The following is a 23,622-nucleotide window of genomic DNA, read 5'->3' as shown; positions in this document are numbered from 1 at the left end:
ACGTTCACTTGGTGTGCAATTCTTTTTTCTACGAGATTTTATTCTATTTTAAAAAGTTTAATTATTTAAAATGGATTAAAAGTCATGTCTATATCCCGAGTTCCCATTCCCTGTTGTTTCATATAAGAATATTCGAGAAAGTTTAGAGAGATCACTCCCGGTTTATTTAAATAGAGCAGAACAGATTAGAAAAAAGAATTGCGCACCAAATAAGAGTAAAAAAATGTGTGTATAATAGAGTGGAAAATGAGTACTTTATTACAAGCTGTTATTTAACTCGCTTCCTCTGTCGTCAGTCTCTCGTCAGTCTGTCTGTCTAGATCGAAACGCCGGAGTGAAAATTCGGACACTTCTACTTGACCGATAAGATTCACATTTGGCACGTGGGTCAAGGCATGAAGACAATGCAATCTGAAATTAAATTTGACTTAATTGGATGCCTAATTAATTTTGTATGGATTAATTAAAATTTGGGCCGAATTAGTAGGCATGTCTATCCAACCACACCACACGCGTCATCACGTTCAATAGCTGCGCCATCACGTTCCATGCCTGCGCCATCACGTTTAGTAGGTGCGCAATGGTTTTTAGTCATGTAACTCTATTGTAAATAAAACATGTAAAGTACTGAAAAAAATTCATAAAAAACGTTTTAATATCAAACTTTTATGTAATAATGCACTAAAAAGTAGAAAATAAATTATATACTACTATTTAAATAACTATAAAGAAAAGCGTGGGTGTCTTCCTTAACATTAGTAAAGGTATCCAATAGTGACCCACGCTTTTCTTTATAGTTATTTAAATAGTTATCTATAATTTATTTTCTACTTTTAAGTGCATTATTACATAAAAGCTTGTTATTAAAACGTTTTTTTATGAATTTTTTAAACGAAACATTGATTTATTTTATAAAAGGTAAATTATTCTGATAAAGTCATATTTTAGGTCACAGTGCATTGTCGTTTTGTCTTGACCTAATTGAAAACTTTGAAAGATATCGGTCCAGTGGAAGTGATACATTTTGAGAAATCGGATATACCGTAAAGTAGTACTACCGGCATTGGAAATCACATAAAATTTGAAAAAATAAAGATAACATGAACTTCTAACTACGTATAAAATTTCGACCACCTAAATAAAACGGTAGCTACGTTATCGGTATTTTAGAAACCGGAAATAGATTCAAGTAACATTTACGGATATTGGAGTTAATTCAAAATTTGTGAGCGAACCAACCATAACATTTAAAACTTATAAATGAATTTCGACTACCTAACTGAAACTCAAGCAATCGTGTTGACGCTGAAGTTGAGTAAAGTACCATTTCCGGTTACCGTAAATCGTTTAAAAGTTGACAGAAATCTTCGCATTTTATCCAAAACTTATGTTTTAAATCTCGCCCACTACAGCAACATCTAAGGTATGCTGGGAGTTTAATGGAGGGGCTGAGCTCATGGCAGAAGTCGTCATTTACATTGGCCAATTAGACTTGGTTAATTAGATAGGGCTAATTAGACGGGGCAAATTAGATGGGGGTTAATTAGGCGGGGCCAATTAGATGGGACCAATTAGACTGGGCTAATTAGATGGGGGACAATTAGGCGGGGCTAATTAGATGGGGGTTAATTAGGCGGGGCTAATTAGATGGGACCAATTAGACGGGGCTAATTAGATGGGGGACAATTAGGCGGGGCTAATTAGATGGAGGCCAATTAGACGGGGCCAAATAGAAGGAGCCAATTAGCTGGTGCCAATTAGATGGGTCCAATTAGACGTGACCAATTACTCAGGGCCCTGTAGATAGACTGGGCCCTTTATACGGGTCATTTTATTGCGGGCCGTTTTGTCACGGGTTGTTGACACAGATTCTTACTTTCAGACTAGAAAGACAAGCCGAGTTTTATCTATAAGGGCTTCGGTTCAAGGGGTTCAGATAAAAATAACTGATCATTCGAAAATTCGATCACTCACTACGTCGTTCCATTAATGTTAAGGTAGGTTGTAAGCTAATTGGTAATTAATAAAGTCATTCTTAGCCTGGCAAAACGGAGGTTTTTTTCAACATGACTGATGTGTTTGTAAAATTGATGTGCGATTATTACACCAGTGATGTGTTTGTAAAATTGATGTGCGATTATTACACGAATGATTTGTTTGTAAAATTGATGTGCGATTATTACACGAATGATATGTTTGTAAAATTGATGTGCGATTATTACACCAGTGATGTGTTTGTAAAATTGATGTGCGATTATTACACGAATGATGTGTTTGTAACATTAATGATGTATGTTTTACATGGTTGAAGTCATGGGATGTAGACAACGAAACATTCCTCAATGCTGGCTAATTGTAAAATAAACCGGGAGTGATCTCCCCTAAACTTTCTCGAATATTCTTATATAACATTACGTCGGATGGCAACTCGGAATATAGACATGATTTTTAATTACTTAAACTTTTAAAAATAGAATAGAATCTCGTAGAAAAAAGAATTGCGCACCAAGCGAACGCAAAAACAAAATGTGCATAATAGTGCGGGATATTATTAGTACTTTATACATTTACATGCGTTTTTTGAGAAATCGGAAATAGCGTAAATTACTACTTCCGGTCAACGGAAATTACTCAAAATTTGATAGAAGGTAGAGGATTAGATCTGTTACTTACGTGTGAAATTTCATTTATCTATCTGAAATAGTACTCAAGTTATAGACTATTGAAAAATTCAAAGTAGAAAAAGTACCACTTTCGTTTATCGGAAAACGCTCAAAAGTTAATACGAATCTACGATTTTGATAAAATACTTATATATGAAATTTCATCAACCTAGCTTTAACGGTACTCAAGTTATCGTGTTCACAGACACACATACACGTACACATACACACAGACATACGGACTAGATTGCAAAAATATGTTTGTACGACTCAGAAAGGTGTAAACCGTCGAGATTTGTAAAAATCTCCATTTTTTGTTTGTTTGCACGATTACAAGAGCTTCTCTATACCTTCGTATAAACCTGAAATAAAAGTATAGCTAAGTGGTCAAACTTGGACAAAGACTAGATCTAACTAGGACACAGACTAGATCAAACTAGGACACAGACTAAATCAAACTAGGACACAGACTAAATCAAACTAGGACAAAAGCTAGGACGAGCTAGGACACACATGTTTACAAACTAAGCAGGAAGTTTTGATATTTTTTGTCATGTTGGCCGTCGTCTGATCCTGGGATGTATGCTGTGCTGCTGGGTTGTGCAATGTTCGTCTAGCACATTTTCTGTGGAATGTGTTCCTAGGTTCATTGTTCTCTGTTATGTGCTCATAGACAAGTTGTTCTGTGGAAATATAAAAGGCGAATTGTCAACACATTTTTAACTAGAATCTGGTTAAAACCGTAAGACACACTTAAATTAAACTCACCTTTTAAAATTCTGTATCTGGGTCATCTAAAAGGGTTTATATTGGTCAACTATTGTGTAAAATATTGTATGTAGCCTATCTAACAACTATTGTCATAATGTTGTATGTGGCCCATCCAACAACTATTGTCATAATTTTGTATGTGGCCCATCCAACAACTATTGTCATAATGTTGTATGTGTATTGACGTGTTAGCCTGCTCACTAACAAGGTCAAGGCTGCAAACACATTGTCTGACACATGGGGTCAACACAGGTCTAAACTATAAGTAGATGTATGCCCACTTATGTGGACTATACGTGTATATATATATATATATATATATATATATATACATATATATATATATATATATATATATATATATATATATATATATATGTATATATATATATATAAATATATATATATATATATATATATATATATATATATATATATATATATATATGCCTATATATATATATATATGCCTATATATAAATATATATATATATATATATATATATATATATATATATATATATATATATATATATATATATATATATATATATATATATATATATATACGTCTGTGTGTGTTTGATGTATGTATATGTATGCAGGTTGGATATGTGTGTGTGTGTTGGATATGTGTGTGGGTTGGATATTGTGTAGGTTGGATATGTGTGTGTGGTTGGATATGTGTGTGTGTTGGATATGTGTGTGGGTTGGATATGTGTGTGGGTTGGATATGTGTGTGGGTTGGATATGTGTGTGGGTTGGATATGTGTGTGGGTTGGATATGTGTGTGTGTTGGATATGTGTGTGGGTTGGATATGTGTGTGGGTTGGATATGTGTGTGGGTTGGATATGTGTGTGGGTTGGATATGTGTGTGGGTTGGATATGTGTGTGTGTTGGATATGTGTGTGTGTTGGATATGTGTGTGTGTTGGGTATGTGTGTGGGTTGGATATGTGTGTGGGTTGGATATGTGTGTGGGTTGGATATGTGTGTGTGTTGGATGTGTGTGTGTGTTGGATATGTGTGTGTGTTGGGTATGTGTGTGGGTTGGATATGTGTGTGGGTTGGATATGTGTGTGGGTTGGATATGTGTGTGTGTTGGATATGTGTGTGTGTTGGGTATGTGTGTGGGTTGGATATGTGTGTGGGTTGGATATGTGTGTGGGTTGGATATGTGTGTGTGTTGGATGTGTGTGTTGGATATGTGTGTGGGTTGGATATGTGTGTGGGTTGGATATGTGTGTGTGTTGGATGTGTGGGTTGGATATGTGTGTGTGTGGTTGGATATGTGTGTGGGTTGGATATGTGTGTGTGTTGGATATGTGTGTGTGTTGGGTATGTGTGTGTGTTGGATATGTGTGTGGGTTGGATATGTGTGTGTGTTGGGTATGTGTGTGTGTTGGATATGTGTGTAGGTTGGATATGTGTGTGGGTTGGGTATGTGTGTGTGTTGGATATGTGTGTGGGTTGGATATTGTGTAGGTTGGATATGTGTGTGTGTTGGGTATGTGTGTGTGTTGGATATGTGTGTGGGTTGGATATTGTGTAGGTTGGATATGTGTGTGTGTGGTTGGATATGTGTGTGGGTTGGATATGTGTGTGGGTTGGATATGTGTGTGTGTTGGGTATGTGTGTGTGTTGGATATGTGTGTGGGTTGGATATTGTGTGGGTTGGATATTGTGTAGGTTGGATATGTGTGTGTGTGGTTGGATATGTGTGTGTGTTGGATATGTGTGGGTTGTATATGTGTGTGGGTTGGATATGTGTGTGTGTTGGATATGTGTGTGTGTTGGATATGTGTGTGGGTTGGATATGTGTGTGTGTTGGATGTGTGTGTTGGATATGTGTGTGGGTTGGATATGTGTGTGGGTTGGATATGTGTGTGTGTTGGATATGTGTGTGGGTTGGATATGTGTGTGTGTTGGATATGTGTGTGGGTTGGATATGTGTGTGTGTTGGATATGTGTGTGGGTTGGATATGTGTGTGGGTTGGATATGTGTGTGGGTTGGATATGTGTGTGTGTTGGATGTGTGTGTGGGTTGGATATGTGTGTGTGTGGTTGGATATGTGTGTGTGTTGGATATGTGTGTGTGTTGGATATGTGTGTGTGTTGGATATGTGTGGGTTGTATATGTGTGTGGGTTGGATATGTGTGTGTGTTGGATATGTGTGGGTTGTATATGTGTGTGGGTTGGATATGTGTGTGTGTTGGATATGTGTGTGTGTTGGATATGTGTGTGGGTTGGATATGTGTGTGTGTTGGATGTGTGTGTTGGATATGTGTGTGGGTTGGATATGTGTGTGGGTTGGATATGTGTGTGGATTGGATATGTGTGTGTGTGGTTGGATATGTGTGTGTGTTGGATATGTGTGGGGGTTGGATATGTGTGTGGGTTGGATATGTGTGGGTTGGATATGTGTGTGTGTGTGTTGGATATGTGTGTGTGTTGGATGTGTGTGTGTTGGGTATGTGTGTGGGTTGGATATGTGTGTGTGTGTGTTGGATATGTGTGTGTGTTGGATATGTGTGGGGGTTGGATATGTGTGTGGGTTGGATATGTGTGGGTTGGATATGTGTGTGTGTGTGTTGGATATGTGTGTGTGTTGGATGTGTGTGTGTTGGGTATGTGTGTGGGTTGGATATGTCTGGGTTGGATATGCGTGGATTGGATATGTGTGTTCGTTGGGTATGTGTGATGTTTTGAATATAGGGCTGGTAAGTAGGTCACCAACCAGTTCTACAGCTCAATAAAAACTGCATGAGCCATAGAACTGGTTGGTGACCTACTTACCAGCCCTATAGACTGGATTCGTGTGATGTTAAAAAAATAAATTTCAAGACAATTCTATTTTCAGTACATCAACGAAGACCCCCACAATGACCCCCACATTTGCAAGGACTGTCCTCCTCACAACCCTCACAGCCTGTATCTTGTGTGTGGGGCAAGCAACTCGTTACCCCTTAAGCTGTAAGTTACACCGCCCCCCCCCCCCCCCATTCCCATACACTAACCACCTCGATCAATGCACACACCCACCTAGTGCTACATGTGTTTTAGTCGAGTAGCGACAAAATCCGGCGCCTGAGGGGGGGGGGGTTCAATTTTTACCCCTTCCGTCTATTTCTATATATAGTTATTCCTGTGTGTGACCTTTGAACTCCTCTACCCCTGACGTCTGTTTCTATATATAGTTATTGTCATGACCGGCAACCCGTGCCATGTTTTTAAAACATTCAACTACAAAAATAGTTCGATTCTAAAGAAATACAAATTCATTGAAAGGCATACCTTAGTGGAAGGGTAGGTCACTTGGTATTAGCACAACTCTTATGTTGAGGTGGTTCTTCAAGAAACAAAAAAAAGGGGGGGGGTGATAACCCACGTGTTCTGAGGCTGGATAGGGAAGGTAATTGTTACGATCTAGGGAAGGTGATTGTTACGATCTAGGGAAGGTGATTGTTACGATCTAGGGAAGGTGATTGTTACGATCTAGGGAAGGTGATTGTTACGATCTAGGGAAGGTGATTGTTACGATCTAGGGAAGGTGATTGTTACGATCTAGGGAAGGTGATTGTTACGACCTACCTTTGGTTCAACTCCAAACACGATCCAGGGCACTGTTCAAATCTTTTTTAAATTTTTCTTTTCACCATTCCACCACAAGCCCCCGACCCTGGCCGCTACCTACAGTCCCCCTTACAATCGTTCACTCCAGCTTTTATATCCGCGCTAGACCTTGGAATAACAATACCTAAACACCCCGGGGTTAACTCACACACGCCTCTCCCCTAAGTTCTAGACTATCTAACCTATTAATGCGTGTCTAAATTGTCTCATTTGTAATACGTATCTAAAGTATGTCTACATTTTGTCTAATATTTGTGATTCGTGTCTAACGTTTGTCTAAAGTTTGTCTAAAGTTTGCCTAAAGTTTGCCTAAAGTTTGCCTAAAGTTTGTCTAAAATTTGCCTAAAGTTTGCCTAAAGTTTGTCTAAAGTTTGCCTAAAGTTTGTCTAAAATTTGCCTAAAGTTTGTCTAAAGTTTGCCTAAAGTTTGCCTAAAGTTTGTCTAAAGTTTGCCTAAAGTTTGCCTAAAGTTTGCCTTAAGTTTGTCTAAAGTTTGTCTAAAGTTTGCCTAAAGTTTGCCTAAAGTTTGTCTAAAATTTGTGATACGTGTCTAAAGTTTGTCTAAAGTTTGCCTAAAGTTTGCCTAAAGTTTGCCTAAAGTTTGTCTAAAGTTTGCCTAAAGTTTGCCTAAAGTTTGTCTAAAGTTTGCCTAAAGTTTGCCTAAAGTTTGTCTAAAGTTTGCCTAAAGTTTGTCTAAAGTTTGTCTAAAAGTTGTCTAAAGCTTGTCTAAAGTTTGTCTAAAGTTTGTCTAAAGTTTGTCTAAAGTTTGTCTAAAAGTTGTCTAAAGCTTGTCTAAAGTTTGTCTAAAGTTTGTCTAAAGCTTGTCTAAAGTTTGTCTAAAGTTTGCCTAAAGTTTGTCTAAAGTTTGTCTAAAGTTTGCCTAAAGTTTGTCTAAAGTTTCCCTAAAGTTTGCCTAAAGTTTGCCTAAAGTTTGCTTAAAGTTTGCCTAAAGTTTGCCTAAAGTTTGTCTAAAGTTTGCCTAAAGTTTGCCTAAAGTTTGCCTACAGTTTGCCTAAAGTTTGCCTAAAGTTTGCCTAAAGTTTGCCTAAAGTTTGCCTAAAGTTTGCCTAAAGTTTGCCTAAAGTTTGCCTAAAGTTTGCCTAAAGTTTGCCTAAAGCGTGTGAGTCTTGTCTCAGATACCCTAGACGCCTACTGTGGTACCACCATCCGAGTGTCGGGCGATGTCCTGATCCGGCTGTCCTACAGCACTTACCTGCCGGCCGACAGAACCTGCAGCATCACCCTGCTGCCGTCCAGCGGGGACGGGCTGGTGGCTAGCGTGGACACGTACTCACTCAACTACCTGTACTCGACCAGCCAGTGTCTGTACGAGGCCATCCAGCTGGGCTCAGCTGACGTACCACAGATCTGGGGTGAGTAGCTGGATGACGTCATACTGGGGGTGAGTAGCTGGATGACGTCATACTGGGGGGGGGATGGGTGAGTAGCTGGATGACGTCATACTGGGGGGGTGAGTAGCTGGATGACGTCATACTGGGGGTGAGTAGCTGGATGACGTCATACTGGGGGGGGGGGTGAGTAGCTGGATGACGTCATACTGGGGGGGGTGAGTAGCTGGATGACGTCATACTGGGGGGGTGAGTAGCTGGATGACGTCATACTGGGGGGGGTGAGTAGCTGGATGACGTCATACTGGGGGGTTGAGTAGCTTGATGACGTCATACTGGGGGGGGGGGGTGAGTAGCTGGATGACGTCATACTGGGGGGGGTTGAGTAGCTGGATGACGTCATACTGGGGGGTGAGTAGCTGGATGACGTCATACTGGGGGGTTGAGTAGCTGGATGACGTCATACTGGGGGGGGGGGGTGAGTAGCTGGATGACGTCATACTGGGGGGTTGAGTAGCTGGATGACGTCATACTGGGGGGGGGGGGTGAGTAGCTGGATGACGTCATACTGGGGGGTTGAGTAGCTGGATGACGTCATACTGGGGGGTGAGTAGCTGGATGACGTCATACTGGGGGGTGAGTAGCTGGATGACGTCATACTGGGGGTGAGTAGCTGGATGACGTCATACTGGGGGGTGAGTAGCTGGATGACGTCATACTGGGGGGTGAGTAGCTGGATGACGTCATACTGGGGGGTGAGTAGCTGGATGACGTCATACTGGGGGGTGAGTAGCTGGATGACGTCATACTGGGGTGAGTAGCTGGATGACGTCATACTGGGGGTGAGTATGTCTAGGGAAAATAAAATGTTTGACGAGGTAACTAAGGGAAAACACTTTGGCTACTCTAAATCTTATATCAACAGGTCCCTATGGCTACTGTAAATCTTCTATCACCAGGTCCTACTGTAAATCTTACATCACCAGGTCCTACTGTAAATCTTATATCACCAGGTCCCTATGGCTACTGTAAATCTTATATCAACAGGTCCCTATGGCTACTGTAAATCTTATATCACCAGGTCCTACTGTAAATCTTCTATCACCAGGTCCTACTGTAAATCTTATTTCACCAGGTCCTACTGTAAATCTTATTTCACCAGGTCCTACTGTAAATCTTATTTCACCAGGTCCTACTGTAAATCTTCTATCACCAGGTCCCTATGGCTACTGTAAATCCTATCGACCGACGGCCAAGTACAGTCTGGGCAGGTATGGGACCTACAGCTACAAGACGGGAAAGTATTCATTCATTGAGACGGGCGACATCAAGCTGTTGGTCACTGAAACATTTAGTCGTAACGCGACTGGTTGTAAGTCTTTGGTGGTTTGTCTAGTAGGTCTTTCGTGTATGTTTATGGTGTATATTACGTTCTTTGATTTGTGTGTTGTGTGTTGATGTGTATGTGGTGTGTGTGATGTGTGTGTGGGATGTGTAAGTGATGTGTGTGTGGTGTGTCGTTTACGTGCGATGTGTATGAGTTATGTGTGTATCTGATGTACGTGTGATATGTGTGTAATGTGAGTAATGTTTGTTGTGAGTAATGTTTGTGATGTGTGCGATTTGTTTGTGAGTGATTTGTGTTATGTGTGTGTGGTGTGTGATGTTTGTGTTGTGTGTGTTGTGTGTGGTATGTGATGTGTGTGTTGTGTGTGTTGTGTGCGTTGTGTGTGGTGTGTGATATGTGTGGTGTGTGTGTTGTGTGTGTTGTGTGATGTGTGTGTTCTGTGTGTTGTGTGCGTTGTGTGTGGTGTGTGATGTGTGTGTTGTGTGTGTTGTGTGCGTTGTGTGTGGTGTGTGATATGTGTGTTGTGTGTGTTGTGTGTGTTGTGTGATGTGTGTGTTCTGTGTGTTGTGTGCGTTGTGTGTGGTGTGTGATGTGTGTGTTGTGTGTGTTGTGTGCGTTGTGTGTGGTGTGTGATATGTGTGGTGTGTGTGTTGTGTGTGTTGTGTGATGTGTGTGTTCTGTGTGTTGTGTGCGTTGTGTGTGGTGTGTGATGTGTGTGTTGTGTGTGTGGTATGTGTGGTGTGTGTTGTGTGTGTGGTGTGTGTGGTATGTGTGGTGTGTGTTGTGTGTGATGTGTGATGTGTAGTGTGTGGTGTGTGATGTGTGTTGTGTGTGTGGTCTGTGTGGTGTGTGTGTTGTGTGTGGTGTGTGTGGTATGTGTGGTGTGTGTTGTGTGTGATGTGTGATGTGTAGTGTGTGGTCTGTGATGTGTGTTGTGTGTGTGGTCTGTGTGGTGTGTGTGTTGTGTGTGGTGTGTGTGGAGTGTGTGGTGTGTGTGGTGTGTAAGCACCTATCCATCTACCCTCCCATACCTCTACAGACTGTTCCAGCGGTCAGTTTGACTGTGGTGTGTGTTGTGTGTGTTGTGTATGTTGTGTGTGTGGTGTGTTGTGTGTGTGGTGTGTGATGTGTGATGTATGTGGTGTGTGTTGTGTGTGTTGTGTGTGTGGTGTGTAAGCACCTATCCATCTACCCTCCCATACCTCTACAGACTGTGCCAGCGGTCAGTTTGACTGTGAGCGACAAAACATCTGCATCAGCCGCTCACTCACGTGTAACGGATATGACGACTGCGGCAACGACCTGGACGAAACAGACGGCTGTAGCCTCCCCCCGGGCATCATAGGAGGCATCGCCGCTGGCATCTTCGTCTTCATCGTCCTCGTTATCGTCATCTCATTCTTCATCAGGAGGCAACGCTACCGGGCGGTCTATGTACAGTATCAGTAAACATGGGGGTGGTGGTCTATATCAGTAAACATGGGGTTGCTAGGGGTGGTGGTCTACATCAGTAAACATGGGTGTGGTGGGGGTGGTGGTCTATATCAGTAAACATGGGGGTGGTGGGGGTGGTGGTCTATATCAGTAAACATGGGGGTGGTGGGGGTGGTGGTCTACATCAGTAAACATGGGGGTGGTGGGGGTGGTGGTCTATATCAGTAAACATGGGGGTGGTGGGGGTGGTGGTCTATATCAGTAAACATGGGGGTGGTGGGGGTGGTGGAGGTGGTGGTCTATATCAGTAAACATGGGGGTGGTGGGGGTGGTGGTCTATATCAGTAAACATAGGGGTGTGGGGGTGGTGGTCTATATCAGTAAACATGGGGTTGATGGTTTATATCAGAAAACATTGGGGTGGTGGGGGTGGTGGTCTATGTACAATATAAGTAAACATGGAGGTGTTAGGGGTGGTGGTCTATATCAGTAAACACAAGGTGGGGGGTAGGGGAGTATCTATAATATCAGTGAACGGGGGTGGGGGGAGTCTATGTACAGTCAACATTGGGAGGTGGAGGGGGGTCTTTGTACACTATCAGAAAAAATTGTGTCGGGAGGCGGGGAGACACCAGCAACAGAAAAAAAATCACGTGACTTGTGATGTTGAGTACCTTACAATTTTAGGTGGTAAACTAAAGGGCAACACAACAGTCTAAAAACTTGCTTAATGTTTCTGTACAACAGTCTAAAACCTTGCTTAATATTTATGTACCTTGCATTTAGTAAAAGTGTTCAAACAAACTTTATTGGTGTTGCTAATTCATTTAGCTGGTGTATACACCCCCCCCCCCCCCACACACACACCCTAGGTTTGGCATAATAACCCGAAAATTAAAATAAATGCACACTGTTGTATTCTATTTATAGACATGTGAAAATAAGAACACTCTTGCACTAAATGGCACCACTGTTAAATTCTATTTATAGCAGAAAATGTCACTTTCGTAGCTGACACAACAAAATCATTTTTTCGTGATGGAAATCTTTCCTTGGCCCAATACATTTTTACCGAGTAAAGTCCGGTAATCGGGTGAAGATTTGAAATGCCACATTTTCACGGTTGTCTTCCTTCAAAGTTACGGCATTAGAGGTAGAATGTTACTAGTTTATCATTTCTGTGGACATAACATGGTCTCATGGTCACATGATGTGGTCTATGGCAGGTCTTATGGTCACATGATGTGGTGTATGGCAGGTCTGTTGGTCACATGATGTGGTCTATGGCAGGTCTGTTGGTCACATGATATAGTCTATGGCAGGTCTGTTGGATGGTCACATGATGTGGTCTATGGCAGGTCTGTTGGTCACATGGAGTGGTCTATGGCAGGTCTGTTGGTCACATGATGTGTTCTATGGCAGGTCTGTTAGATGGTCACATGATGTAGTCTATGGCAGGTCTGTTAGATGGTCACATGATGTGGTTTATGGCAGGTCTGTTGGTCACATGATTTGGTCTATGGCAGGTCTGTTAGATGGTCACATGATGTGGTCTATGGCAGGTCTGTTAGATAGTCACATGATGTGGTCTATGGCAGGTCTGTTGGTCACATGATGTGGTCTATGGCAGGTCTGTTGGTCACATGATGTGGTCTATGGCAGGTCTGTTGGTCACATGATATAGTCTATGGCAGGTCTGTTGGATGGTCACATGATGTGGTCTATGGCAGGTCTGTTGGTCACATGGAGTGGTCTATGGCAGGTCTGTTAGATGGTCACATGATGTAGTCTATGGCAGGTCTGTTGGTCACATGATGTAGTCTGTGGCAGGTCTGTTAGATGGTCACATGATTTGGTCAATAGAAGGTCTGTTGGTCACATGATGTGGACTTTTTCTGAAAAATGAATTTGATATTTGCTGACGATGCCGGATTTAGTGAAGGACTTGATTGAGAGAGGGAGATGGGGGAAGGCTGAAGTTTAAACAAACATTATGACGTCATGTGACCATATATGTGTTATCATGTACTAGCTGCATCCCGTGCTCCGCCACGGTAAATCTTTTTTAAATGTACCAACTTGGGAACAGGACAAAACTAAACACAACACAAACGAACGCAAAAAAAAAACACAAACGAAAAAACAAACACAACACTCATAACATAAACACAATTTAAATGCAATCATAAAGGCATATTGCTCACAGTCTAGCCCGTAGCGCCAAATCGCGCCCTTTCCGGTGATTTGCACCCCTTTCAAACTTTCGATTTGCACCCCTGTCCCCCCCCCCCCCCGCCCTAAAACTTTCGATTTCCACCACCCCCCCCCCCCTCGCAAATTTTTTTCCAACCCACTTTGGCGCCCCCTAAGGTTGGCACCCGGGGACATATGCCCCCCCCCCCCCGTCGCTACGCCTCTCCTATAAAACCCCTAGCTTGTCCGCAAACCGAAAGATAGAATAATAATTAGTAAACAGTATAAATAATAGGCAGTATTTAAAATATCCGTGTTTTACCTGCAATATTTCACTTTATCCATTCACGCATTTTTTCCCAGTACTTTAAATTTTAAAAATTTACAATAGAGTTTCATAACTAAAACCATTGCGCACCGAATGAACGTGATGACGCGTCTATAATAGTGCTTAATAGTTGATTAAAAATTATAAGTAGTAAACATTACATTCAGTGAATAAAATAAATAAAAAATAGCCTTTTATCAATCAATGCTAATTATAATATTCCAACAATAATGTACTTTTACACGTCTGCATAATTTGCATTCACATTTTGCTAATTATATTATTCCAACAATTATTCCGTCTTGCAGATTTTGTATTCACATTTTTAGCGTGAGTTCAATTTATTTTTAAAATACCTCCCTTGGCAAAATTACTAAACAGTTTAATTAGATTTTTCTAACCTACAGCTATTATGTTATTAAAATGTATCCACTTTCTCTAGGAATATTAACGAAAACGATATTTGACATTGATCCTTTTAATATGTTTTAGCAATGTGCATGTATTTAATATTCTCTTTACGTTATGCAAAATTGTACAAACAGTGGAAATTATAAAATAGCTCTATGCCGCTATATAAACAAACCCTACTCTAATACTTATAATAAGACACTGCGGTGCACTGAAAAGCACAGCATGGTGCGTAGTTTACTTTTATAGTCCCAAAATCTATAGCGATGACGGACAGACACAGCCCGCTTATATTATAGATATTATAGACTAGCTGCATCCCGTGCTCCGCCACGGTAAATCTTTTTTAAATGTACCAACTTTGGAACAGAACAAAACAAACAAAAACATAACACAAACACAAACAAAACACAACCACAACACAACACAACCACAACACAACACAACAAAACAAACAAAAACATAACACAAACAAAACACAATCACAACACAACACAACCACAACCACAACCACAACACAACCACAACCACAACGACAACACAACCACAACATAACCACAACACAACCACAAACACAACCACAACACAACCACAACACAACCACAACATAACCACAACCACAACACAACCACAACACAACACAACCACAACACAACCACAATACAAACACAACACAACCACAACACAACCACAACACAACCACAACCACAACACAACCACAACACAACCACAACACAACCACAACACAACCACAACAATAGAATCACCAACGAACAACACGCTTTTCTTAGGCATCCGCGCCCAGAGAGAGCCTTTCCAGCATTCTCTATACTATAATTCTAAATTTTCACCATCTGTTAACACCGAAAAACAAAAACAAAAAAATAGTGATTTTGAGAGATCATAGTCTAATTAGAAAATAATGTAAATAATCTTAACATTTTTTCTATTTTACTTAACATATAATAATCAATGTGGAAGTAATAAAAAAAATTAACTTAATTTATTGAGAGTGAGTTGAATATTTAAAAAAAAACATTTTCCCATACGTCCGCGCTCAGAGAGAGCCTTTCCATTATTCTCAAAAAGTCTAATTTCACCATCTGTTTTCATAACACCGAAAAACAAAAGCAAAAAGATAGTGATTTTAGAGAAATCATAGACTAATTAGAAAAAATAAATAAATAATATAAATAATCTTAACATTTTTCTCTTTTAATTATGAACATTAACATATACTAATCAATGCGGTAGTAATACAAAAAAGATTAACTTAAATTATTGTTGAGATAAATATATTTTCAAATTACCTCCCTTGAAAAAAATTACCACAAAAAAAAGTTGAATTAATTAGTTTTTTCGACCTACTTTTATGGAAATGTATCCACTTTTTCTAGGAATATAAACGAAAATGATATTTGACATTGATCCTTTTAATATGTTTTAGCAATGTGCGTGTATTTAATATTTTCTTGACGTTATGCGAAAGAGTAAAAACCGTGGCAATTATAAAATAGCTCTATGCCGCTATATAAACAAACCCTACTCTAATACTTATAATAAGACACTGCGGTGCACTGAAAAGCACTGCGTGGTGCGAATGTTTACTTTTATGGTTCCAAAATCTATAGCGATGACGGAAGGAAGGACTGACACACTACCAGCAGCGTTATATTATAGATTTCCGGCCTAACCAATCTGCGTGTTTTTAAAACACACACACACACAGACACACACACACAAACAGGCAGAGAGTGCTATCAGCCATGATACTGTGTACCTTTGCCACAGGTGTGACACAATACATCACCACGTCTGTGCTGACGTCCTGTCCCAACACACGTCAGACGTCACGTCAGACGTCTCCTGTTGGTGTGTAGACCAGGGAAGTTTCTAGTTAACTTTCGGACTCGTCAGCAACACATCAGTAGCACACCAGCAACACACCCCGTGTCCGTGCCAGTGTCAACCAGACAGGTGTGTGACCTAATGACCTCTATGACGTAATGTACGGCTAGCTGGTGTCAAGTCTCGTGCACTATGACGTCACACTGGCTACTTGTGACGCTGCTGGTAGCCGCAGGTAGCACGGTACAGGCTACTCACCACCCCGAGATCTGTGAGTACATTTGTCTTGCACGGCTGGGAGGGGGGAGGGGGAGACTGAGTTTGTGGGACTTACAGCTGCTTGTTTGTTAATCGATTGTTGCTGTGTTCTGTGTTTACATTGGTAGTTGGTGTGTTTACATCCATTGGTAGTTGTTGTGTTTACATCCATTGGTAGTTGGTGTGTTTACATCCATTGGTAGTTGTTGTGTTTACATCCATTGGTAGTTGGTGTGTTTACATCCATTGTTAGTTGGTGTGTTTACATCCATTGGTAGTTGGTGTGTTTACATCCATTGGTAGTTGGTATGTTTACATCCATTGGTAGTTGTGTTTACATCCATTGGTAGTTGGTGTGTTTACATCCATTGGTAGTTGGTGTGTTTACATCCATTGGTAGTTGGTGTGTTTACATCCATTGGTAGTTGGTGTGTTTACATCCATTGGTAGTTGGTGTGTTTACATCCATTGGTAGTTGGTGTGTTTACATCCATTGGTAGTTGTGTTTACATCCATTGGTAGTTGGTGTATTAATGTAAATTGATGTCAGGTGTGTTGATATACAATGTTAAATGGTGTGTTGATGTACATTGGTGGTTGGTGTGTTGATGTACATTGGTGGTTGGTGTGTTGATGTACATTGGTGGTTGGTGTGTTGACGTGAACTGGTGGTCACTCTCCCCACACAATCACCACTCTCCCCACACAATCACCACTCTCCCCACACAATCCCCACTCTCACCACACAATCCCCACTCTCCCCACACAATCCCCACTCTCCCCACACAATCCCCACTCTCACCACACAATCCACACTCTCCCTAAATAACCCCCACACAATCCCCACTCTCACCACACAATCCCCACTCCCACCACACAATCCCCACTCTCACCACACAATCCCCACTTTCCCTAAATAACCCCCACACAATCCCCACTCTCCCCACACAATCCCCACAGATCTACTGGACCAGCAATGCTCCCAGCTTATCGATGTCCACCTAGATGTCCGTATCCAGATGAGCCCAGACGCCATCTTGCCGGCCAACAGTTACTGCTCTCTCAGCTTGAGGCCGGCCTCGGGCACCGCCCTCATCGCCATCTTTAGAAGCTTTGACCTAGATCCTAAATATAGAAACACGACAGACAGCTGTCAGGTGGAATCTCTGCAACTCATGTGGCCCGGGGGTAACTACTTTGGTGAGAGACAAATCTTCTAGGAGCTAATCCTTCAAATCTTCTAGGAGCTAATCCTTCAAATCTTCTAGGAGCTAATCCTTCAAATCTTCTAGGAGCTAATCCTTCAAATCTTCTAGGAGCTAATCCTTCAAATCTTAATCCTTCAAATCTTCTAGGAGCTAATCCTTCAAATCTTCTAGGAGCTAATCCTTCAAATCTTCTAGGAGCTAATCCTTCAAATCTTCTAGGAGCTAATCCTTCAAATCTTAATCCTTCAAATCTTCTAGGAGCTAATCCTTCAAATCTTCTAGGAGCTAATCCTACAAATCTTCTAGGAGCTAATCCTTCAAATCTTCTAGGAGCTAACCCTACAAATCTTCTAGGAGCTAATCCTTCAAATCTTCTAGGAGCTAATCCTTCAAATATTCTAGGAGCTAATCCTTCAAATCTTCTAGGAGCTAATCCTGCAAATCTTCTAGGAGCTAATCCTACAAATCTTCTAGGAGCTAATCCTTCAAATCTTCTAGGAGCAAATCCTACAAATCTTCTATGAGCTAATCCTTCAAATCTTCTAGGAGCTAATCCTTCAAATCTTCTAGGAGCTAATCTTCAAATCTTCTAGGAGCTAATCCTGCAAATCTTCTAGGAGCTAATCCTTCAAATCTTCTAGGAGCTAATCCTTCAAATCTTCTAGGAGCTAATCCTTCAAATCTTCTAGGAGCTAATCCTTCAAATCTTCTAGGAGCTAATCCTTCAAATCTTCTAGGAGCTAATCCTTCAAATCTTCTAGGAGCTAATCCTTCAAATCTTCTAGGAGCTAATCCTTCAAATCTTCTAGGAGATAATCCTTCAAATCTTCTAGGAGCTAATCCTTCAAATCTTCTAGGAGATAATCCTTCAAATCTTCTAGGAGCTAATCCTTCAAATCTTCTAGGAGCTAATCCTTCAAATCTTCTAGGAGCTAATCCTTCAAATCTTCTAGGAGCTAATCCTTCAAATCTTCTAGGAGCTAATCCTTCAAATCTTCTAGGAGCTAATCCTTCAAATCTTCTAGGAGATAATCCTTCAAATCTTCTAGGAGCTAATCCTTCAAATATTCTAGGAGCTAATCCTTCAAATCTTCTTGGAGCTAATCCTTCAAATCTTCTAGGAGCTAATCCTTCAAATCTTCTAGGAGCTAATCCTTCAAATCTTCTAGGAGCTAATCCTTCAAATCTTCTAGGAGCTAATCCTTCAAATCTTCTATGAGCTAATCCTTCAAATCTTCTAGGAGCTAATCCTACAAATCTTCTAGGAGCTAATCCTACAAATCTTCTAGGAGCTAATCCTTCAAATCTTCTAGGAGCTAATCCTACAAATCTTCTAGGAGCTAATCCTTCAAATCTTCTAGGAGCTAACCTACAAATATTTTAGGAACTAATCCTACAAATCTTCTAGGAGCTAATCCTTCAAATCTTCTAGGAGCTAATCCTTCAAATCTTCTAGGAGCTAATCCTTCAAATCTTCTAGGAGCTAATCCTACAAATCTTCTAGGAGCTAATCCTTCAAATCTTCTAGGAGCTAACCCTACAAATCTTCTAGGAGCTAATCCTACAAATCTTCTAGGAGCTAATCCTTCAAATCTTCTAGGAGCTAATCCTTCAAATCTTCTAGGAGCTAATCCTTCAAATATTCTAGGAGCTAATCCTTCAAATCTTCTAGGAGCTAATCTTTCAAATCTTCTAGGAGCTAATCCTACAAATCTTCTAGGAGCTAACCCTACAAATCTTAATCCTGCAAATATTTTTGGTGTTAATCCTACAAATCTTCTAGGAGCTAATCCTACAAATCTTCTAGGAGCTAATCCTACAAATCTTCTTGGAGCTAATCCTTCAAATCTTCTAGGAGCTAATCCTACAAATCTTCTAGGAGCTAATCCTTCAAATCTTCTAGGAGCAAATCCTTCAAATCTTCTAGGAGCTAATCCTTCAAATCTTCTAGGAGCTAATCCTTCAAATCTTCTAGGAGCTAATCCTTCAAATCTTCTAGGAGCTAATCCTACAAATCTTCTAGGAGCTAATCCTTCAAATCTTCTAGGAGCTAATCCTACAAATCTTCTAGGAGCTAATCCTTCAAATCTTCTAGGAGCTAATCCTACAAATTCTCTAGGAGCTAATCCTACAAATCTTGTATAAATGTAGGTTCTAATCCTGCAAATATTTTTGGTGATAATCCTACAAATCTGTAGGAGCTAATCCTTCAAATCTTGTAGGAGCTAATCCTTGCAAATGTTTTCGAACAACAAGACCACGAGTGCACGGAGCTCTCATTTGCTTTTGGGCTACTCGAGGTCACTCTGAGGAGATAAAACACTGAAGGGGTCGTCTGTTATAGGGCGGGGGCAGATACAAAATTCTCTTTTGGGAGGGGGGGGGAGGTCGCTTTTGTTTGTTTACAGAAATGGGGTAAGTTAAGCCAAAACCACACGTCAGTTAATAATTTAACAGTCACTTACATTTTAGATAAGATATTGTATCCGAAACATTTGAACATTCTACACTCTTCGCCCCTCCCCTCAGAAGACAGAGGCTACTGTGGGTCAGGCCCGCCCCAAGGGCAGTATCTGCTGGGTAACTTGGGTACCGTGGGATACACCACCTGGAACTTTAGCGACATCGCAGCTCTACAGTTTGATCTACTGGTTACGGAGATCTTTTATAAATCTTCGAGTAAGTTACAGGGGTACTTCTATGTTAATTAGGTTAATTTAAAGGTTACACGGGTACTTCTATTTTAATTAGGTTAATTTAAAGGTTACAGGGGTACTTCTATTTTAATTAGGTTAAATTAAAGGTTACAGGGGTACTTCTATTTTAATTAGGTTAATTTAAAGGTTACACGGGTACTTCTATTTTAATTAGGTTAATTTAAAGGTTACAGGGGTACTTCTATTTTAATTAGGTTAAATTAAAGGTTACAGGGGTACTTCTATTTTAATTAGGTTAATTTAAAGGTTACAGGAGTACTTCTTATTGATTTTAATTAGATTAATTTGATGGTTACATCGGTTGAAGGTTGAAATCAAAGTAGAAGTGGTGGAGGTGGGGCGGGGGGGGGGGGGGCTTGTGGGGGGGGGGGGGTTCTGCTTAGTGTATTATGTGCTAAAGGATCATGATGTTGTTGGTGTACCACATACAACATGATGTTGGTGTGCTACATACAACATAATGTTGTTGTGCTACATACAACATAATGTTGGTGTGCTACATATAACTTAATGTTGGTGTGCTATGTGCTACATATACCATAATGTTGGTGTGCTACATACAACATAATGTTGGTGTGCTACATACAACTTAAAGTTCGTGTGCTACATACAACATAATGTTGGTGTGCTACATACAACATAGTGTTGGTGTGCTACATACAACATAATGTTGGTGTGCTACATACAACATAATGATGGTGTGCTACATACAACATAATGTTGGTGTGCTACATACAACATAATGTTGGTGTGCTACATACAACATAATGTTGGTGTGCTACTGACCATTGTTCCCTCCTGCAGCCTGCCCTAACCAGACATTTGACTGCAGACGACAGAACCTGTGTGTGGACCGTCAGCTGACGTGTAACGGCTTGAACGACTGCGGCAACAACCTAGACGAGGTGGACGGCTGCCAACACACGGCTGCCATTGTGACGGGAGCCGTGATAGGAGCTGTGGGCATCCTGCTCATCATCGCGTGCTTCCTCCTCCTGCTGCGGAGGAGGGGGCGCCTATCCGGTGTCTCCTATATTCGCTACCCATGATAGTTTTTCACTTTTATTCGGTGTCTCCTATATTCGCTACCCATGATAGTTTTTCACTTTTATTCGGTGTCTCCTATATTCGCTACCCATGATAGTTTTTCACTTTTATTCGGTGTCTCCTATATTCGCTACCCATGATAGTTTTTCACTTTTATCCGGTGTCTCCTATATTCGCTACCCATGATAGTTTTTCACTTTTATTCGGTGTCTCCTATATTCGCTACCCATGATAGTTTTTCACTTTTATCCGGTGTCTCCTATATTCGCTACCCATGATAGTTTTTCACTTTTATCCGGTGTCTCCTATATTCGCTACCCATGATAGTTTTTCACTTATATCCGGTGTCTCATATATTCGCTACCCATGATAGTTTTTTACTTTTATTCGGTGTCTCCTATATTCGCTACCCATGATAGTTTTTCACTTTAATTCGGTGTCTCCTATATTCGCTACCCATGATAGTTTTTCACTTTTATTCGGTGTCTCCTATATTCGCTACCCATGATAGTTTTTCACTTTTATTCGGTGTCTCCTATATTCGCTACCCATGATAGTTTTTCACTTTTATTCGGTGTCTCCTATATTCGCTACCCATGATAGTTTTTCACTTTTATCCGGTGTCTCCTATATTCGCTACCCATGATAGTTTTTCACTTTTATTCGGTGTCTCCTATATTCGCTACCCATGATAGTTTTTCACTTTTATCCGGTGTCTCCTATATTCGCTACCCATGATAGTTTTTCACTTTTATCCGGTGTCTCCTATATTCGCTACCCATGATAGTTTTTCACTTATATCCGGTGTCTCATATATTCGCTACCCATGATAGTTTTTTACTTTTATTCGGTGTCTCCTATATTCGCTACCCATGATAGTTTTTCACTTTTATTCGGTGTCTCCTATATTCGCTACCCATGATAGTTTTTCACTTTTATTCGGTGTCTCCTATATTCGCTACCCATGATAGTTTTTCACTTTTATTCGGTGTCTCCTATATTCGCTACCCATGATAGTTTTTCACTTTTATCCGGTGTCTCCTATATTCGCTACCCATGATAGTTTTTCAATTTTATCATGTGTCTACTATATTCGCTAGATAGATAGTTTTTCTTTATTATTCGGTGTCTCCAATATTCGCTACTGATAACAGTTTTCACTTTTATTCGGTGTCTCCAATATTCGCTACCCATGATAGCTTTTCACTTTTATTCGGTGTCTCCAATATTCGCTACCCATGATAGCTTTTCACTTTTATTCGGTGTCTCCAATATTCGCTACCCATGATAGCTTTTCACTTTTATTCGGTGTCTCCAATATTCGCTACCGATAACAGTTTTCACTTTTATTGTTTCTAGTCACTACCCGTGATAACGTACCTCAGATAAAATAAATCTGTAGTCTACAGGCTCACGAAGACGATTTTAAATTCAGATTTTCTGCTTCTTGCTGGCTGTGCAGGACTCACGAGTATTTGATTTACTTTGTCTTGTTCAGACTCAGCTGGGGACGACGTTGGTAGTTCCACCACATCACCCCCTCCCAACCTACCCTGTCGCCTAGTTTAAAAACAAACAAAAAAAACAAAGCTGACTTAAACTCCTGTAATCGTCACACACCGCCAGCCGTGCTATTCATGTGATTACGTTCTACACAGGTCAGACAAAGGGACAGTAAGACAACAATGGTCACTTTTTTTTTGTCGTTGGATTCAGACTCGATACTCTCCAAAGATTGAACGCCAATCTTTCTCTTACATGAGTTAGTGTCGTCCGCAACTTCTTGTTAATTAATGTGTGTGATTAATGACGTTATACAGACACGTGAATACCATGTGACGAGAGCTCACGTGTTGTAGTGACGTTTTGTCACATGTCCTTGTTGTTAAGTCAAATGGCGCAAATCAAAAGTGCCATTTGATGTCATTTACATGTCCATTTAGATATTATCTACGTGTCATTTGATGTCATCTATGTGCCCATTGATGTCATCTATGTGCCCATTGATGTCATCTATGTTCTCATTGCTTGGATTTACCTGTGTTCAGTTCATCACATCACCCATTGCTCTGTTCTACGTGACTCTGCGACATACGACACAAAATTATATAAATAAATGTATATTTCACTGCTCAGGTTTTTGTTCTTTACTATGGTTTCTATTAGTGTTCTATTCTTGAGGGCAGATGTTGTTCAAACTGTATATATGTGTATGTATGTATGTGTGTGTGTGTGTCTCCATGTATGTAACAGGTTTTTCTGCGCTAGAACAAGTTAGTGCAGGGATTACTCAAGGTAACATGACGCCCTTTTATTGACACCAATCCCCCCCCTCCATGTCCCGCCCTCTAAACGAAAGGTTTCTCTACACTAGCTGTCTTCAAACACTAATAGTGTATGTGGGGGGGGGGGGG

General features: G+C 40.6%; 2 protein-coding genes across 3 annotated transcripts; both read left to right on the top strand.

The window, feature by feature from the left end:
* Nucleotides 1-1,816: 1,816 nt before the first annotated feature.
* Nucleotides 1,817-11,312, top strand: LOC131937406 (uncharacterized). Its single transcript, XM_059294803.1, has 5 exons — nucleotides 1,817-1,997; nucleotides 6,296-6,408; nucleotides 8,204-8,440; nucleotides 9,633-9,788; nucleotides 10,975-11,312. Exons 1-5 carry the CDS (start codon nucleotides 1,990-1,992, stop codon nucleotides 11,211-11,213), a joined length of 753 nt encoding a protein of 250 aa, XP_059150786.1. The 5' UTR covers nucleotides 1,817-1,989; the 3' UTR covers nucleotides 11,214-11,312.
* Nucleotides 11,313-11,538: 226 nt separating this feature from the next.
* LOC131937409 (uncharacterized) lies at nucleotides 11,539-23,331 on the top strand. Of its 2 annotated transcripts, none has more exons than XM_059294808.1 (5): nucleotides 11,539-12,351; nucleotides 15,922-16,249; nucleotides 17,197-17,436; nucleotides 19,977-20,123; nucleotides 20,966-23,331. In XM_059294808.1, the coding sequence occupies exons 2-5, from the start codon at nucleotides 16,171-16,173 to the stop codon at nucleotides 21,208-21,210; spliced, it is 711 nt and encodes a 236-aa protein (XP_059150791.1). In that variant the 5' UTR covers nucleotides 11,539-12,351; nucleotides 15,922-16,170; the 3' UTR covers nucleotides 21,211-23,331. The 2 variants fall into 2 exon arrangements, with proteins under 2 accessions (XP_059150791.1, XP_059150790.1); XM_059294807.1 differs by having other exon boundaries at nucleotides 19,974-20,123.
* Nucleotides 23,332-23,622: the final 291 nt, after the last annotated feature.

This window comes from Physella acuta, unplaced genomic scaffold (assembly GCF_028476545.2).
Source record: "Physella acuta isolate Inbredline_101_S28 unplaced genomic scaffold, ASM2847654v3 ptg000209l, whole genome shotgun sequence".
NCBI lineage: Eukaryota > Metazoa > Mollusca > Gastropoda > Physidae > Physella > Physella acuta.
Note: the sequence above shows the minus strand (reverse complement) of the source record. Positions and strands in the feature narration are given on the sequence as shown.

Bases quoted from the DNA above. Each gene is read 5' to 3' on its own strand.
- LOC131937406 (XM_059294803.1), top strand. The intron at 6,409-8,203 runs GTAAGTTACACC...GTCTTGTCTCAG, and splicing joins AACTCGTTACCCCTTAAGCT to ATACCCTAGACGCCTACTGT. The intron at 8,441-9,632 runs GTGAGTAGCTGG...TTCTATCACCAG, and splicing joins TGACGTACCACAGATCTGGG to GTCCCTATGGCTACTGTAAA.
- LOC131937409 (XM_059294807.1), top strand. From the start codon at position 16,171: ATGACGTCACACTGGCTACTTGTGACGCTGCTGGTAGCCGCAGGTAGC. The intron at 17,437-19,973 runs GTGAGAGACAAA...CCCTCCCCTCAG, and splicing joins GCCCGGGGGTAACTACTTTG to AAGACAGAGGCTACTGTGGG. The intron at 20,124-20,965 runs GTAAGTTACAGG...TCCCTCCTGCAG, and splicing joins GATCTTTTATAAATCTTCGA to CCTGCCCTAACCAGACATTT.